The following is a 19,175-nucleotide window of genomic DNA, read 5'->3' on the forward strand; positions in this document are numbered from 1 at the left end:
AGAGCGTCCTGCAACTCAACCACAATAGAATAAAGTTAGGTTGGCACATCCATCCATACCTTCACTTTCCTAAGAAGTATCCCCTTTCTGAGTCTTGTATCTGAGGGATGAGAAGTCTCCGTCAATCAAAAGTTGAACTTGAAAAAAAGGAAAAGGAGTGAGGGTAGGCTGCTGGCAGTACCTGGCATCCACTATCGGATTCGTGCTCCTGTGGTTTTGTAGAGGTCTGCGATTCAGACTAGAGCGCCGAGGGGGCAGGGGGATATTTGGTTGCTCTTTCTCTTCTCCTCGCCGTCGGCGCGCGGCGGGCGGCCACACTACTGTACTTTCCTAACGTGAAGTTATTACCTTTGGCACAGCCCGCGAATTAAAATAGGCTTTTGAGCTCAGATAATTCATTCGAGCGGTGTTCCAGCTAGAAATAAGTAAGTGCATAAGCTAGAACTCGAATATTTCTGAAAAAAATTCTGCAAGTCGAGAAGAGAAGTGAAAGAAGGTTCCTTTTTCTGTTTTCCACTTTTTAAAAGACAGTTTAAATCAAAATGACTTCATATGCAAGAGATGAGCCAAGACATACAGATGATGATGAAGGGTATGAAAATTTTCATTTACAATTCAGTCTTTCAGTTGCCCATCCAATTTTCAAAATAATGGAAACAATGAAAAAAAAGTAGAGAATTTCCTGGCGATGCCAGACCCCCGCGCTTGATAGGATCGAACATCGAAACGGCTCAATGACGGTTCGATATGTGAGCGATGGATTACTTAACGATCCGGATAGGAGATTGATGGAAGGGACGGGAGCTGGAAACGAATGGAAGTCTCTAGAATTCTCATTCGAAAAACAAAATGGCGGCGAGAAAAGCACGTCTTTTTCTTTGGACGAAAGGTTGTAAATTCTGGTTGATTTTAAGGTTTTATCTTATCTTATCTCATTTACTTTAATTAGTAAAGGCTTCTTCAATGTTTGGGGAAGGTAAGTCTGTAAAAGTTATTTGTTTTTCGGTGGAAAAAAGTGTTTAAAAAAGCATTTTTTGTGCTCAAGGTTTATTTTTCTTCGCAAATTTTTGTCTTCAATCTTAAATAATTGAACAAGTATTTGACTGATGCTTATGATTTTTTCATAGAACATAGTAAAACTATTCAGGAACTTAGACCTTTTTACAGAATTTCAAAAAATCTGTTAGTTCGGGAGATATATTGAAAAGTTTAGACATGGGTAGTTTGCGTTTATGTTTCGCGTTCCCAAACCAAACGCACGTGTTGTCATCGATCGTTAATCGATTTGTTATCGAACGTAAATCGATTTGTTATCGATCGTAAATCGAGATTGATAAAAGATCGATGATATAATAGATCGATAAATAATCGATAACTAATCATAAGTACCATAAGTAGGGTGGTCAGAGGAAATTTCAAACTTACAATTGCAGAATACCAAACCAAGTTTAATGGAAAGCCATAACCATCAGAAGAAAAATGAGGGGTCATTTACCTTCCAATTCTTTAAAGTTCCAAAGATATTCCATTTTGAAGTTCAATTTTTCAAGCATTTTCGTGCACACATCGCCAGCCATTTTGTACCTTCATTACGGCACCAAAAGCAAAAGTGTTTTATTTATGAAAAATTCCGCGCGGGAGGTTTGGTGCAAGTTTTATTTTCCGTAGATGTAGCTGAAACGGGGTAATTACACCATAATCTTTCCCTTAGCACTTGCCACCGGAAACAGCTTGATTCTTACTTTTTTCACATTACATTTGGAAAGAAAAAACATTGTTCTTTCTAAAAAATTCACGTTCGATAAAAAAATTTGATTTTTTCAATTAAAAAAACGCATTTTAAGTACATAATTTGACTTCCTGAAAAATATACGTTGCTCCAACCAACGAACGTGGTACGTCTCAAAAGCTAAACTATTGCAGGGAACGATGCAAAAAATTCCAGGTCGATAGCTGTTTCGGGTGGCTAGCGCTTTTGATTTTAGAACCCCCGGATAAAAAATTTTGTCAACCGAACCCTATTGAACCTATTTTCGTAATCAAAAAAAATTAATCAAACTTATGATTTTTTTCTTTTTTTAAAGATTGTGAGTGTTCGATTAAGTTCCATCAATGGGTTTCAGTTCGATCAGTTCGATAAACCAATTTTGTTTGACATATTTGTGCTGCTCTGCCACCATTTAAAGCTTCTTTTCAAAGCCAAATTCATAATTTAAATTGGGAAATTATTTCCGATAACGGATTACTCACTTTTCCTGTATCCTTTTAGCACCAGAGGCGGTTTGTTGGGGGCGTAGTATTCCGCCACTCGGCCGCGCGCGAAATCGCAACAGAGGGGCTTTATTCCGGATAGACAAATATCCGGGTACAATAAACGTCAAGCTGTAAAGTCCGGGAACTGTCAAAATGGCAATCGCGTGCCAGAGGACAAAGTTTTTACAAGCGAGGGAAAATATGAGGATTTAATATCATCGAAATAATCGAACTTTTTACTGACCGAACTAATGGAAATGCTATTGCTTCAAAAATTGTGAGTGTTCGATTAGGATCGACTAATTTTTTTAATCGAACCTTCGATGGAGTTTGATTAGTTCGATTGCTCGATTGGTTCGACATGTTTGATTGATCAGGTCTGGTCATGTGCGTTTGGTTTGGGAACAAGAAACACAAACACGAACTACCCATGTCTAAACTTTTCAATATAATTATCTCCAAAACTAAAAGATTTTTTGAAATTCTGTAAAAAGGTCCAAGTTCCTGAATAGTTTTAACCATGTTCTGTGAAAAAATTATAACCATCAGTCAAATACTCGTTCATCTATAAGATTGACGACAAAAAGTTGCGTACAAAAAATGCTTTTTTAAACACTTTTTTCCACCAAAAAACAATAACTTTTATAGACTTACCTTCCCCAAACATTGAAGAAGCCTCTACTAGTTAAAGAAAATGAGATAAGATAGATAAAACCTTAAAATCAATATAATTTTTATTTGAAAGTAATCTTTTTATGGAATAAAAAGATATAGTCAAATCTTGTAGGTTCATTTTTCAAAAAAATTTTGCCAATATCAATTTTTGCATTTCGCCATTTTACCCTACGCAAACGCACGTGTAGTGGAAGTACTTTGATTTGTGAAGCCTCTTTTCATGACATTTTTCAGAACAAAAGAAGATAGCAAAAGAACAAAGGAATTACCCCTAGCCACCATTTCGCAACAATGGGGATCGCAATTTTACAGAAATGGGAATCCTCATATCGGATAAAGCATCTTCTGAAAATTTCATTCTTCCCCATAAATGCGAAAATGAAGAAACAAAGAAACTTTCGTTTTCTGATTGTATTTTTAATCTGCCATTAAGTGTTATAAAATTCCTTATAGAAAGACACATTCTCCTACGTAGAGGCTTCAAAAAATGACGTAGAAAAAAAGTTGTCATTTTATCTTAACAATTTCGTAAACTACGTCACAACTACCGTAAGTTGATCTAATATCAACATCCCTCGTCTAACTTTGATACCCTTCTTTAGAGACAGGAATAATAGGAAAGTTTGAATCACTGATTTAAAAAGGATTATTTCTCCCTGACCGTTAAGCAAAGAAAAATAGCTTTGGCCTTTCTATCAATTTCAGCTGATAAAAAGGGTGTCAGAATTAGATGAGGGATGTCAACATTGGGGGGGGGCGTACGGGACTTCCAAAAACCGATAAACCGCGCATAAATAGCTCTTTCACCGATAAACTGACAAAATTTATCCTCTTCACCGACACCAAATTTTTACTCTTGCTTCAATTCAAAAAAGGTCTGTAGCTCTTAATAAAGCAGAATAAAGTAGACTGCATGTATCCCCGAAATTTTTGTAGCAAAACTAACCCATAATCCCCAATGCATGCTGGCAGGAATTCAAATTGTTGTTTAGGAGGTAGCAGGAGGCGCAACCATGGTTTGCGCCGACGGAAAATTGTTCAGTTTAGGCTAAAAACGCCCTTTTTAGACACTTTTTTCCGAAAATAAGCTGGCTTAGGGAATCAATACTATTCAATACGGGTTTCTGCATTTATTATGTTGGTTGCCCTTGATGAAGAAAACTTTTGTATTTTCTCAACCCTCCATGTGAGCGAAGTGAGCAAGAAAAAAATTGATGGACTTATTTGTACCGAGATTTGTGCAAGTTACTTGTCCACGATTTTAAACTCAAAAATTATAATCTCTAAAATCGTGTTTGGAAAAAGCATCTTTTGAGGCCCTAAAACTATTAGTATTACTGGACTGGACTATTTTATATTCTGCTGGTCATATATACACAGTAGAGTGGTGGGTACAATCAGGGAAAAAATACTTGGCACAAAAGGGAAATTCACCAGGGTGTTTTGAAACCACAAACGATTTGTAAGTGCTCTAAAGTAGGTTCGAAGGGTAGAGTTTTAACTCTGAGTTTTAACGCTAGACTTAAGACTGCTTAAGATCCAAAAGTTTAAAAATGGTCCAGTAGGGCTTGAAATATAGCCTAGAAACCAATAAATCCCTCCCAGATTGAAATAATTGATGAAATCAAGTTGAGGGCCTGAAATTGACATTCTCGCTCGAACTTCAATTTTTTGGAAAAATGGTAAATTAGCCAAAAGTGCAAATATATTATGGCACGGATTGTAGGTCAAGGGTGGGAGGCAAAATTAGAATTTTGGCTGAAGGCGCCCCCTAGGCATATTCTGGCGCCCCCTTTTTGGTCGCATTAGTATACCGAAAGCAAGAAAAATTTGCGACATTGTTTATCGAGATGAATTGCGTAAAGTCAATTAGAGTATAATGATACTGAAATGCGAGCAAAGGGAGCACAAAATTTTCGACTAGAAAAGGAACAAAATAAAACCAACGTTAAATTATTTTAAGAACTTTATAGAATTATAAAAACTTTAAATCAGGCATATAATATATGACAAATGTTATGAAAAATTCCACATACGATCCTTGAGGAACTATTATTGGTTATGCCTATTCTAAAAAAGTCAATGCAAAAAGTTGACTCTGTTTGACGCAAGCGAAGCGAGGGAAATTTTTCTCCAAAATAGAGCTTAAATTTGAGCAAAAGTTTAGTAAAAAAAGGGCGCCTTAAAGGGAAAGGGGCGCTAAAGTTACATACTAAAGAGCAAATACGAAAGAAAACTTCCTTCTTTTGGCGCCCCTTCAAAAAGCCTCCACTGGGAGGGGGAAGTTGCCCCCTTGCCACCACGCTACTGTATGTAAACAATTTTTTCCATCAGAGCTTTTACTAATGGGCTACATTGCTGAACATATGTTATTTAACTAGGGCACTCCGGGTGTTTTCTGCGAGCGAAGCGAGCAAAGAAAATTTTAATTCTTGATTTTTGATTATTTATGCACAAGGATAATCAATTCTCATAAACCGACGTATTTGATCATCACCGAAAAACCGCTATTTTTTTATTTTTTCACCGATAAACTGAACAAAAACAGCTCAATCACCGACACCGTGATGTTTTCCCTTCACCGATAAACCGACATATTTCGAGCTCTTCCCCGATAAATCGACATAAAAAAGGGCCGAAACCGACAAACCGCGCAAAACCGCTTTCCCGTACACTTTCCCCCCACAACATTAGACCAAGTTACGCCCACAACCACACTGAGCGCTGACTTATTAGTTTTATGACTTGTTCTCACTCGTTTGGTTTCCGTAATAAAAAGAAAATCATTATTCTATTGCGAGCTTTGAACATGCTTATAATCGGTGTGCTTCCACTAACTGCATGAATTGAACTAATCAAACTTTACCAGAATTTCTCGGTTCGATGACTGTTCCATTTGGTTCGGTAATCGAACACCTATCGTTCGATTAAGTTTGATTGAGTTTGATTAGTTAGGTAATGGAACAGTTCAATTGACATTGCCTGGGAATGTTGTTTGAGGGTGCAGAATTATTTTTTCTTTAGCGTGTAATAAAGGCCTACGAATCAAAACCTATCTAGGGAATCAAAAATGAAAAATTTTGGCATATAGTGTGGAAAGGGGTCCGATCCCCCTTCTTGCTGGCCATATTTTAGAAAGGCAGGGCAGCGTACCCGTTGGTGGCCAAAAAGGGCACTTTTTCGTGTGTTTTTCTGCTTAAAAGGCCGTTTTTACCAAAATTTTAGAGATCTCAGGAGGGGCAGCCGTCCAATGACCATACGCTAAAAGGGCATGAAAAATGGCCTATCCCTCCAACCTTTAAAAATGCGTATCCTGAAGCGTTTTGGACAAAAATAGCTAACAAATATATGTGAAATATCTTTAGAGAGAGAAAGCGAAATAATAAATTTCTTTCTTCTTTTTGCTGCATGTTTTGAGTACTGTAATAAATAAAGGTGCTACAGTGCAGTATAATAAATCTTTCTGAGATCGACAAATTTTTTTATTTATTGTAGAAAACTGTTTGTTGGTGGCTTGGCTTGGGAAAGTGACGAAGGTTAGTTAATTCATTTTTTGTCACATTTTCAAGGTGTTTATAATATTGTCTTATATGCTTAATTTTAAAAGTACACAACTAAGCCTGACTCAACACTAAGAAATTACTTAAAAACAAATTCATTTGAAAGACATTTGCGTGATATCTAAAGATGGAGACCATAAAAAGTAAAACCTTAAAAGTTAAAACAGAAAAAATTTACTTTTTTAAGTTCACAGCTCAAAATTTTGCAGGATTTAATTTCGCGGACGGGAGAATTTTGTTTATAATATAGGCTTTTTGAAAAGCACAATTTTGGAGGTTAATTTTTTAATCCTGAGAATATTTGTGTTTCGTGGAATTTAATTTTGCAGATTTGTCAAAAAGCTGAAATTATATTCTGCATAAATTATGTTCTCCAAAAATTTCTTCTCTTAAGGTAGAATTTTCATTGGAAATTTATACTTTTTTGCTTAAAAAGTTGGGATCTTTTTAGGTAATAAGCAATGGAGTAGAATATGGAATAGATTTTTTGTCATAATATATCTTCTGAGCTAATAAATATATGGATTATAATGATTTTTATCTTTGTAGCTTCCATCAAAGATTATTTTGGACAATGGGGTCCAGTTGAATCTGTAACTTTGAAACGTAATAAAGAGGACCCAACAAAGCACAGGTTTATATTTATTCTAATTCTGTCCCGTTTTTTGTTTCCTGAACACAATGTATACACCCTATATTATAGTTAATTGATAAACTTTGATGGGTGTAAATACCTGATTATTTTCACAGATGGTGTTATACTGTAAATATGAGCAAAGTATTTCGTTTTACTCTCATAATAAAGTCAAATCATTATCTGATTTTCTTTCAGGGGCTTTTGTTTTGTAAAATATTTTCACCAATCCAGTGCCGATGCATGTTTATCAAAAGACAGTCATATTTTGGATGGCTCAAAGGTATGATCATAGAATTCTCAAATCTCTCTCAATTGCTAAATTATGATTTAAATTGCTTGATAAATATTTGTCTTTTTTAAAAGGCCTTTAATGTTATTGTATTTTTAGTGGTTATTTGTAAGAAGTCTATATTTTTGTGATATTTTTGTATTTTTGCACCACTCACCAGGACTAAAAAATAAACAACGGATGGAAAAATGAATGACTTGCATATTATTTTGTTAAAAGTTTTTTCTCACATGCAATTGAATTTATACTTTTTTTTATTATGCAGTCTTCGGTAACATCTGGTAATGTTCTTTAAGGACGGTTTTTCACTCGAAACTTTAGACGATTTACTCAACTTATTAATTTTTCTTTTTTGTTTTCAGATTGATCCTAAATCAGCTTGCCCTATTGGTGTGGTGAGTAAAAAAATCTACTCTCTATTTGACACTTAAAAGTTTTTGTCATGTTTACGAAGTAGATTTTGATATTCATAAAGAGGTTATACAACTCTCAGGAATTACTTGGATATTTTCTCCCAGTAAAAAAACACTTTTTTACCTTTAAAAAGCAAAATTGGTTGAGAACATTATAATGTACAATATTTTTTCAGTGGCGTAGTGGTGCAGTGGTTATCGTGCTTGACTTCTGTCCAGGAGGCTCGAGTTTGATACCCACCGTGGCACTACGATTCACTTGGCAAGTGAATGCTCCTTCGCCCGGGTCAACCCATGCCATGTGAGGGGAATTGGGTACCATAACTCTGATACAAGAGTATGGGTAGATATTTCAGACATTGTGGTGTGCCGTGACACTCAGGAGGTTCTACACCTGCGAGGACATCCGTTCTCCCGTGTAGTTCGAGTGTCGTGGTATACACCATGGCCCGGCAGCTCGCATCTGCAGGGTTGCAATGTCTGCTTGCGCTGTGATTCCTACTCCACCGTGGGTAGGACCCATTCCGATGCATCGGAGGGCATATCTATCTATCTATATTTTTTCAAAGCACAAATCATTTGCACTACTGTACCAATCAAAAAATGAATCATTGTTTTTTTAAACCACTTCAGAAACCAGAGCAGAGAACAAAAAAGATATTTGTAGGAGGTTTGCAAACAGAAACTACTGATGATGCTTTGAGGGACTACTTTTCACAGTTTGGCGAGGTAAGATAACTATTAATTATAATTTAAAATTCATTTTGATAAAAAGTTGCCAAAATAGTAAATTTTATTTTCAATAATCTGATTTTAAATGTACTTATATGCTTTAGGTGAGTTAAACCGCTAAAAATAAGGATTTTTTTTTCTCAAAAATAAGCATTTTTTTTTCTCAAAAATAAGGATTTTTTTCTCAAAAATATTATCTTTAAGGATTTTTGCTTTTAAAAGTGTTGCATACATCTGCACTTCAGATTTTGAAAGGGGTCTTTTGATAATATGAATATTTAAAAATAAATCTTTCTTTAGATTTTGAATAACATAGAATATGCACTTGATCATCACACAAAGAAGAAAAGAGGTAAACCTAATCTTTTAATACCTAATTTTTTCCTGAAACATTTTAGCTTTACATTTTTAATTATCATTGATTCACAATGATTCTTAATGTGACGGTTTAATGATTTTTCACCTGTGTCTTCACTCAGTGAAAAAGTGAAAAAAGGGTTTTCTTGTCATTTATAAAATTGGCAAGAAGTAATGATTTCAGATTCCTTACTTTTCTTTTAATGTTATAGGGTTCTGTTTCATCGAGTTTGCAAATGAGGGAATGGTTGATAGAATAGTCAAAGATAAATATCATTACGTAGCTGGTAAAAAGGTTAGTGTTCTAGATGTTGTCTTTCGTGAATTTTCTTGTTGATTTCATTCTCCACAATATAAAATAAATATTAATGTAATTAATTAAAATTCAATGAATATTAATTTACATCTTGCCATGCTCCGGGGAGGAAGGATTACTAGGGCATACGGAATGTGCCGCTGGTCAGGGTACCTTTTTGAGAAAATTTTGGAATTTCAGTCCCATTCAGAGTCTTTTTTTCACAAATTTTGGCAAAATTTTCAAAAAATAGGTAGTAACCATCCCCGGTGCCACGTTTTCTAAGCTTGACAGTTAAAGTCTCTGATGCTCTCAATATTAGCATAACATTGGTTTTGCTTAATTAAAGGATACTGAAATTTTCAGTTGTGGCCTGGTTCAGTACTCTGTATAAATAGGTCAATGTTTGGTCATGTAAGATTTGAGGTTGAGAATAGTAACACAAACGGTATTGACACATTTTAGAATCACCCAGTAATTAAGTCAATCCTGCATGAACGTGAATCTATTGACAAGAGGACTTGACTTTCAGCTATTTCTATTTTTAGCTTGAAACAAAGAGGGCATTAACCAAACAGCAGCAACAAGAAATGGCTGCCCAGTCAGGTATTTTACTGTTTATACTGATCTTATAGAGTTAGCTATTTAACAAGATAATTTGTAATTTTCGACTAAGTAAAAGACGACCCACTCTTATCTAAACTAAAGCTATGATGTTTAGCTCGTCCTCTTTGCAACAGGGGCTAGTATGATTTTATTGTTGTCTTGCCATGTAAAACCTGTTGACACTATTGTTCTATCTTTGAATACAACTCGTTTTCCTTTTTATAAAAGTACATTTTTTAACATTATGATTTGTTTTTTCGACAGCAACAACCAGACTACCGGCAAGAGCTGCTGCCCTCTCGTATGCTGGTCTCCCTATAGCTACAGCCGGTGCTGCTTACGCACAACCAGTCATCTACATTCACCCTGACTCGTTATCAACAAGCTATCCTCTACAGGCCTTGGGCATAACAGCAGGTCTATCTGCGGGATACCCAGTAGCATCCACTGGTTATACGACATCTTTGGAATCACTTTATTCACCTTATGGTGGGACGACTGGAGCAAGGGATAGCAGAGATAGTAGAGATAGTAGACCAGGTATGTTTTGAAACTTTTATACAAACATTTATTCAAAGTGTGAATAACTGGTTCCTTTATAGGATACTTACCCTTTACGCTCTTGTTAGCGAGTTCGTGTATCAAAGGAAATTGAGGGCGACGGTGAGTGTATGTCAACACAAAACAAAGTCGCTAGTTGATGTACTGCTCTGTTTCGCCTTTGCTCACCCAAACAGACGAGGTTATTTCGGCGTTTTTACCGTCGTCGAGCAAAGTGGATGGCAATTTTGGTGAAATGTCAATTTTGCTTTATACCGTCTCCTTTGAGTTATCTCGGATACATAAACTCGCTATTACTTAATGAGCGATTCATTTATTAAAGTTTGTCTCAGTAAAATCTGCAGTGGAAACAAGAAATACGAATTCTAATTGTAAATATCTTTACACAATTTAGTAAAAAAGTGATGTCAAGATTCATTGCTCTTTTCGTTTCAACTGCAGATTGTTTTAGAGACATAATTTATATCTTCATGCATACACACTAAATTCTTTCAATAAAGATTCTATGCAATGTTTATTTGATTATTTTTACTCTTTTGTTTTTTAATTTTTGATTCATTTTCAGCTCCAGTTTTGCGGTGGATCAACCCTGCCCTTATCCCACGGTTCCCTTTACCCCCCAAACCCTTAAAATCACCTTAAGTAAACATTATTGCCATTAAAGAAGTAATTATGATAACTATAATTACAAATTGAACAAATCTCAATAATATTTATTTATTTATAAAGGTGATTAAATCACTCGATTAAAAAAGTAAAATTTTATACCTTGTAAGGAGAGACGATGTAAATTTATTTTGATATACACACATTTCACACACACTTCATATTGCAAATATTTTAGTTGATTTCAGGATAAAAAACAAACTGTTTAGGTATACAAATTTCCAAAATTTTTTAAAAGATTTGGTTTCTTTCAAATGTATTTGAAAATTCTTATCGAGGCAATTCGCGAAAATCGAAAAGAAAATCTATGAAATTTTGAAATCGTTAAAATACTTTTAATACTCGTGAAAAAATATCAATTTTCATAGTATTATTTATAACCCTTTTTAACACCTTTTTGAAGTTAGAGAACAGACGTATTTGTCATTTTATTAAGCCGATCTCTGTTGGAAAATGTCGCCAAAGTGAATGTTGTCAATTTTCGACCTTGCGAAAGTATGTATGCCTAAAGTAACAGTTTCCAGGAAGTTTCAAGCATGACTTGGAGATATGACTTCGAGGTTTGTTAGAACAAGTTCTCCTTGGTTAGAGTTGAAATTATTAGATCGAATTCAAACCTTCGATATCAAAAGATAATATTATTATGTTCTTTGTATTTTAAAGGATACTTAGTGCACTTTTTGTGTTAGAAATAAAAATGCACAATGATAATTATAACGTAGAGTAAATATGACAGCGATTTAGTCATCAAGTAAAAGTTATGAGTTACTGTATGTATATGATTTAAGTTATTTCTTAGGGCTCAATACTTTTTTATTGGGGTGTAGTACTTTTAATATAATTTTTTTGATGTTTATAGATAATTTTGTGTTTATGTTGCACTCGTGAAAAGTAATTTTCAATCAATTTAACCTTTAGTCGCCCTTAATATTATAATAGTAGGGATAGTACATAAAATAAACTTTTAATCATCTATCAAACTGTATAAAAAAGCATGGAATGGGGTTGGAGTCAAGCCCTTGGCTGCGTTCACAAATATATGGAGGTCATTCTACCCCTGGCAAATCAAAATCCAATAACCTGTAGTTGTTGGCATTAACGAGGAAACCATCGGCTGGTAATACACTTGGTTGTAAATACATTTTATGGTATTGGAAATGGAATTGCTAAAACAAGAGAGTTTTTTAAAATGAAAATTAAGAGACAATTGATTCCATTAAAAAAATTGGATTTACCTATTTTTTATACTTTTACTCTAAATATATTTTGCCTCTAAAGTGAATTTTCTTATTATTTATAAAAATGACAATTTACTTTCAGCTGATTTTTTCAATTAATTTTTCTTTTTCATGGCTTTTTAAAATCTTTTGCTCTTACCCCCCCTAACTCTCATCACAATATCACGCAATTTTTTTTCCACGATCACGCAAATCTAAATCACGTATGCTCAAGTCTTTTTCACGTCCGTTTAATCACGCTTGCTACTCATCATAAAAACTGCCAAAGTTTTGAAAGCGTTCATCGAGCCTTTTTATCTCATTTTTGCCTGAAGAATTTTTTGGAGAATATTATTGTACATATTTCTATTAGTTTTGTATTACGATTTCATTTTTGTTTTGTTCAGTTCTGTTCTGTTATCAAGAGAGGCTGTTTCGAAAATGGGACAAAATACGTCAAACATGTTTAAGATATATCATCAACAAAAATGTATCAATCAGCTGGATAAAAACTACATAAAGGCGCCATGAATGACTTGAACTTCTTTCCTTATAACTATTACCTTTTTAAAAGTGGATATTTCGTAGATGTTTTCGCAAGACAATTTTCTTTTCATTTTAATTTAATTTTCGCGAATCGGCCCCTTTTTTAACTAATTTCTTCCATTTTCCTAGAGGTATAATAAAAAATAAGTAGGGTTTGGTCTTTGGTCTAAAGTTCTGGTTTCAAATTCTTTGCGAGCTTTAAATATATCGAATTTTGGGAAAAACTTTATCATAAAATCTTCGCGTAAATTTATCCACTTTCAATTAGTGTCAATCATACATATACCAAAGGTATTCATTGAAAAATTGTTTGATTTTTTTAAATTTCTTTATCAAATCAGTTTCTCGTTTTTGGAACAGCTTCACATAGGCCCTTTATGCTGTATGATAATGTTTTTGAAAAGTAGTTGTGTATATTTTGTAATTGTGAAAAATATTATATTATGTTTGATATACACCTGCAAAAGAAAATTTTTTTAAACTACCATAAACTTTCTTCCCAATGTGCTGTCCCATTAAATATCCATACATGGGATGGAAGAACCTTTTCAAAACAAGATTCTTATAGATGTGTGGATACCCCCTGGAAATTTTAGAATAGCCTTTTGCTCCCTGGAAAAAATTAAAAATATACTCCCTGGTAATTCTTCCCCGATTACCCCCTGGAAATGTTCGTCCACCCCCCTGTATATATATATATGAAAATGTCAGCCAATTGCCATTGGTCAGTGTATCAATCAAAGCCAGATATAGTTAGATCATTAGAAATATTCAAGGGAAAGAGTGAAACATTTCCATAATGGATTTTACAAGCTTTTAATAGCTAAGATAAAGCTTTGAATAAAATTTATATAATAATATTGTAGATAGTTTTTTAGTTTTACAGTCAAAAAGTACAGTCGAGACTCCATAACTCGAACTTGCATGGGAGACACAAATTCGTTCGAGTTATAGAGTAAGTTTTATAAAGCATTGTTAACTAAAGAGACGAGAAAACCTGTTCGAGTTATAGAGGTTCGAGTTAAAGAGACTCCACTGTAGTAATTTATGGCGTTTCAACCTTTTTATCAGCTACTTCTGTCTTAGTCATTTTGAAAAGCGTTTTCGACCAAATATTTCATTATAGAAACTTCAGTGGCATTTTAATTATGTCAAGACACAGCACTGGTCTTGACTTTTTAATTGTCATTTTAGCAGTCATAGGGTATTTTTTGTCGCTATTGGCAACATAACAGTTGCTTCGAAGGCTGAAGAGATTTCAAAGATGCTACTATTTTGTGATATTATCATTTCAATCAAATGTATATAACGCATAATATATTATGATCTTAAAAGGATAATAGATATCTTTCCCGTACATATCATACTACCATACTATAAATGTTATACTTATTACAAAAATTATATGTAAGCTTAAAATTTTGAACATAAAGGATGGCATCATACCCTCTCGTATAACATGATATAATATGATGTCAACATTACACTGTAATAGTATGTATATGTAACAATGACCGTCTCGTCGCATTTCCATATAATGTAAAAAGCTTTTCAAATTGAAAATGGTATAATTTAACAAAAGAATATGCTGACCTTATAATGGCATCATTATTTTTCTAACCATTATACTATAATGTTATACGTATGTAACGTTCGTTGTTGTTTTAAAATGGCCTTGAATCTGTAAATTGTCACGCTATAATTAATTCGTATATTATAATTAAAAAAATCCCTTTTCCAAGTCAGAAGGGTAGCTTTTTGTGATCAGCTATCTTTGAAAGTATAATCAAAAACCATTTTGAATGAACGTTGAAAACACTTGGGTGCTTAATATTTGAATAAGTAAAGCTTTGAATGAGGCTTTTCAATTTCTTAGTGCCTACGTGCTCCTCGACGCCCGCAATTTCAAGGAAATTTAAATGTGTGTGGTCTTATCTATTTCCTTATCAAACTTCTCATCTTCTGTTAAGTCGAGTGTGGTCTTTTTAAAGAAATTTCTGTCATTCCAAACTCAAATCAACTTTCTTAATTGCGTAAAGAAAAATCTTTTTGTTATCTTTGATTGAAATCTTAATCACATTAAATTACCCTTTCTGTACCTACATACCAACCACTCCTAATTACCTTGCCAAATATGGTATTTCATCAACCAAAACTATACAACGATAAATGTGCGTACAACATCCAATCAAATTATCTGCTCCATTGTTGAATTAAACATTAGGTAAGTCATCAAATGTAGAACTTTATATTCTCCAAATGAAGACTAGTTCCGGGGAAGAAGGTACTTAGGAAAAATGTGTGCCGGGTATGTGTGAGCGATAAGGGTCCCTTTTTCACACTCTCAAAAGTCTCTCAAAGGGGTACAAAAACCATTCAAAAGCAAATTGAGTCTCTGTAAGGGAGCAAAATTCACGAAAATCGAAATTTCCTCTCTCAAAGGGTCGTGATTTTCAAAATTGTTGACAAAATCTAGTGAAAATAGACAACAATTTTGAGTAAAGTCTCTAAGGGTCCCAAAAATGCCATTTTTTCTCTCTCTATGGGTAGATTTTCGACTTAGGATTGGACATACCCGTCACCTTGCAAACCTAGTACCCCCCCCCCCTTTACCCGCGGGTCTTTAGTTTGCTTTTTGGGGTCACTCGCATATCGAGGTCTCCCACAATAAATGACGTGAGGGGGTGGGGGATCAGAAGCAGTGAAGCTAAGAAAATCCATCAAAACATCGATTTTCTAGGCTGATTGAAATCTAATTTTGTCTTGGACTAACCTTTAGAATGACGTTAGTCGTGAGAAAGATCGATATGAGTGGTTCCTAGACAATCTAAATTGTTTGAGTTTTGGACAACCCTATCCTATCTTGCACAAAGCTACAAGAAAAAACACAAGTTTTAAGAACTTACAAGGGTCAGACTCAAATAACATACAGTTGACTGTCTTTAATTCGTTCCTTATCAGAGCAAAAATTTCTTCAAATCATAGAAAGATTGGAATTACAGAGAGTAATTTAAACCACTTTCCAGCTGAGGGAGCAATATTTTAGTTCGAATCGCAGAAAGACTCGAATAATAGAAGTTCGAATTCGACCGGTCTGTAAAATACCAAGCACGCACGTGACTAAAGTGAAGTTTTGCACACTGCCTTAGAACTAAAAAACTATCACTTGTGAAAATTTTAATTCAAAAGCTGTAGTAGCTCTCGAGTTCCTGCAGGGGGGGGGGCTGAACGTGTATTTTACAGAATACAAATGCAAATGGGATCAAATTCATTCCATTACCAGCCTCCTTTACTTGACAAACTAGCTTTCAGAAACGAAATTGGCCGAAGCAAAATTTTGCAAATCATCTCCAATTATCCATATCTACCAATTCTGGTCAAAATTTCAAAGTTCATAGTGGTACCTGGAGTCCCCCCTCCCCTCAAAAATAATAATGTTTCCCCTAGTAAAGAAATAGGACGCCATAAATATTTGGTATAATGTTTTGTTACATCAGGGTCACTTGTCATGACAGAACGTCTGTGTGTGGTCTTTACTATCTTTATATCCTTGACATAACTGATTGATAAAATTATCAATTAATGGGTTTGTTCCTCTATGTAATTTTTTGAAGTAAAAGAATTTTCGAGATGAAAATGTCGTGTTTCCAGAATTCCCGTAAAGGAAAATTTTTCGATCGACCTCAAACTGATGGTTTTGTTTCATTAATTTTTATGAATTTTTTTCTTCACCGGACTCTTTTCAGGAACCCTAATCTTTGATTTTTGTCTGTGCTAAAGGTAAAGCAATGGCGTGATTTCTTTGGAAATTTATTTTCAAACCTCAAAACTCCGAAATTCCAATTGAAGCTTATACCTGTCATTCTTCTTTGTTTTCTTTTTGTAGGTCCCGGTGGTCGAGCTCCAAGGCATGAGCCTTATCGAAAATAAAGCACAATTAAGGAAATGAAAAAGTTTTGGTATCATAAAAATTGATCATTAATTATTGGCATAACAATGATTCTAATGATAAGATAATTGGAAGATGTTTGCCTTCTTAACTACTATATTATTTTTGGTCAACCCGGTATAGCCACTATCATCTAACCTTCTCCAACAAGCGTTTTGTATTGCATTTTCTGTAAGCAGAAAAATGGCATTGTGGATCTTAATGTTTGGACTACAGCCAAGTAAAAATTCGGCATTGTTTACAAAAGAAACATTTTTAACCATATAGGGTACACACAGGGTTTATTGGGTAACCTTCAACTTCAGATGTATATTTATTTTTTCGCACAAAAATGGGTACCTTCACAAGTATTTACTTTACGTAAGAATTTTTTTTTTAGTCTTCTTAGTTTCTTTCTATTTCAAATTTTGTTTTTATTATGTTTTCTTTTTTGGGATTCTTGAACTCTTGACTATAGCCTTTCATCAATCTCGTTAACTAGCTTTGAGTTTCTTAGATTCTTAGCCTTGGTACGTGTAAAGTCTCAGATACGTTTAAAACTAGCGGCCTTACGTAAAAAAAAAGTTTATCAAGGGTAACTAATTCTTCCTGAAAAATTTGATAATTAGACAATTTTATGTATATATTTTTCATATTTTTTGTTGCATTCTTTTTAAATTCACAAAAAAACTTTGAATAACGATACATCTCAAATTTCTTTTAAATTGTTTTGTGTTACCATCTAAGTCTCTTCTGCTTTACAATTTTGTTTCTTACAACTGAGGGATCTAATTTTGACAAATAGCTCTTTTTTGGCTAAACGGTAAAATGGCATTTTAAAAATAGTCGCCGATAAACCAGTTATCAGACATTTGATCAGACATTTGCTTGTATATGGAAATATTTCACTCGTTCTGGATTTTCCGTATATTGTACGGAAAAAATCTCGGAACTCGTATAGTATTTCTCATATTGTACTCGCAACTGTCCGATAACTATTACAAATATAGAACATTTCAATTTATCTTGTAAATTCTATGATCATGTCCACCACAAAATTATTCGATTCTAAGTAAGTGTATGCTCCTATTTTGTATTTAGATAAAACATTTACAAAGAAGAGAAAAGTAAAAGACAGCAAACGTCGCTGTCCCGACGTTCATATAATGTTCATGTTACATACAATGGATGTTGTTTCAACACTTTGTACTGTGATTCCGAGATGGAAATAAAGATGTAACAACTGGATTTAGATTTAATAAAGAATTGAAAAGTATCTAAGAATGATTTACATACTCGAATATCAACAAAGATTATTGAATGTCTGGATATACCGCATACTCTCCTAGCATAAACCGATGACACAAGCTTAGATTTCATTATGTAAGTTTGATTCTTTTCCGTTATTTTATTGTCTTGTGGCTCAATTTGAAATGTTCTATAATTTCTCACTCGTCATTTTACTGGACTAACCCTTTAACTGCCGAATGTCGGCATATGCGGGTATGGGCACTTTCCATTTCTTTGCCACGGTTTTTTTTAAGTTTATTGAAAATTTCGATTTTGAACTAGATTTCATTCAATACACGCTTTTTTTTTTATTATAAGAATACACTATAAGAATGTCCATGATGAAAATAGCTAAAAAATTAAGAATAACGCTAAGAATATCACCATCAAGGAATTTTGCTACTCAAGTTAAGAATGCCATTTATAGAGCATTTTCAATTATAAGTTGTCAATTACCCCCAAGCAAGGCTCACTCCTTTCACAAAAATACAATTTTATGCTTGAGACGTATGTTCTAAATGTTAAATCTAGTCTGAATTAGGATCCTAACCTAAGAATGCTGTAAGAATATTTTAGGATGATTTTCCTAAAAAAAGTTAAGAATATCCATGATGAAATGGATTTACTCCATTCTTATAAAAAAAGAGCGTGTAGCACAGTCACAGTTGAATAATTAAAATTATATTTCAAAGATCCTTTTCATAATTACAGTATGTGGCCCCTAGAAGGGAGGTCAAAAATAAGATCGCCCTGGTGGCTTCAAAAATAGACGAATCTAAAATATATTTCCTCAAAAACAAATTTCAGTCTTTCTATTTTCCTTCCCTCCTTCCCAAGAGAGTTTTTCAAAAATATTTAAGTCGGTCACACTTTTTATTGACTCAAAGTTGTGTCACTTTTTTGAATGGCCCCTAGAACGGAGGTTTAGAATTTAGACAATTTCTCATGATCTATTTTAGATATCGAAATTAAATTTTCAACATAGCTAGTTTTGAATTGTTATTTGCGTAAAATAATTTGATAACATTTTTACTAATCTACTAATGGTTGTTAGAATGGAGGCTTGTGGTCCCTAGAATGGAGGTTTTGTTGAGAGGAACTCATCGACTAAAGAGAAACAAGAAAGCCTAAGCGGCGTAAATGCAATAAA

The 19,175-nt window shown here is 34.0% G+C and overlaps 1 protein-coding gene across 2 annotated transcripts; it reads left to right on the forward strand.

Moving 5' to 3' along the window:
• Window positions 1–452: 452 nt before the first annotated feature.
• On the forward strand, window positions 453–17,440 carry LOC136821115 (heterogeneous nuclear ribonucleoprotein A/B-like). Of its 2 annotated transcripts, none has more exons than XM_067077340.1 (11): window positions 453–592; window positions 6,424–6,464; window positions 7,038–7,122; window positions 7,321–7,405; window positions 7,777–7,809; window positions 8,461–8,556; window positions 8,860–8,911; window positions 9,129–9,211; window positions 9,760–9,817; window positions 10,082–10,357; window positions 16,694–17,440. In XM_067077340.1, exons 1-11 carry the CDS (start codon window positions 543–545, stop codon window positions 16,735–16,737), a joined length of 903 nt encoding a protein of 300 aa, XP_066933441.1. In that variant the 5' UTR covers window positions 453–542; the 3' UTR covers window positions 16,738–17,440. The 2 variants fall into 2 exon arrangements, with proteins under 2 accessions (XP_066933441.1, XP_066933440.1); XM_067077339.1 differs by lacking the exon at window positions 16,694–17,440 and adding an exon at window positions 10,944–11,203.
• The last annotated feature ends 1,735 nt before the right edge of the window (window positions 17,441–19,175 follow it).

This window comes from Clytia hemisphaerica, unplaced genomic scaffold, assembly GCF_902728285.1.
Source record: "Clytia hemisphaerica strain Z4C2 unplaced genomic scaffold, Clytia hemisphaerica genome assembly, whole genome shotgun sequence".
Lineage (NCBI taxonomy): Eukaryota > Metazoa > Cnidaria > Hydrozoa > Leptothecata > Clytiidae > Clytia > Clytia hemisphaerica.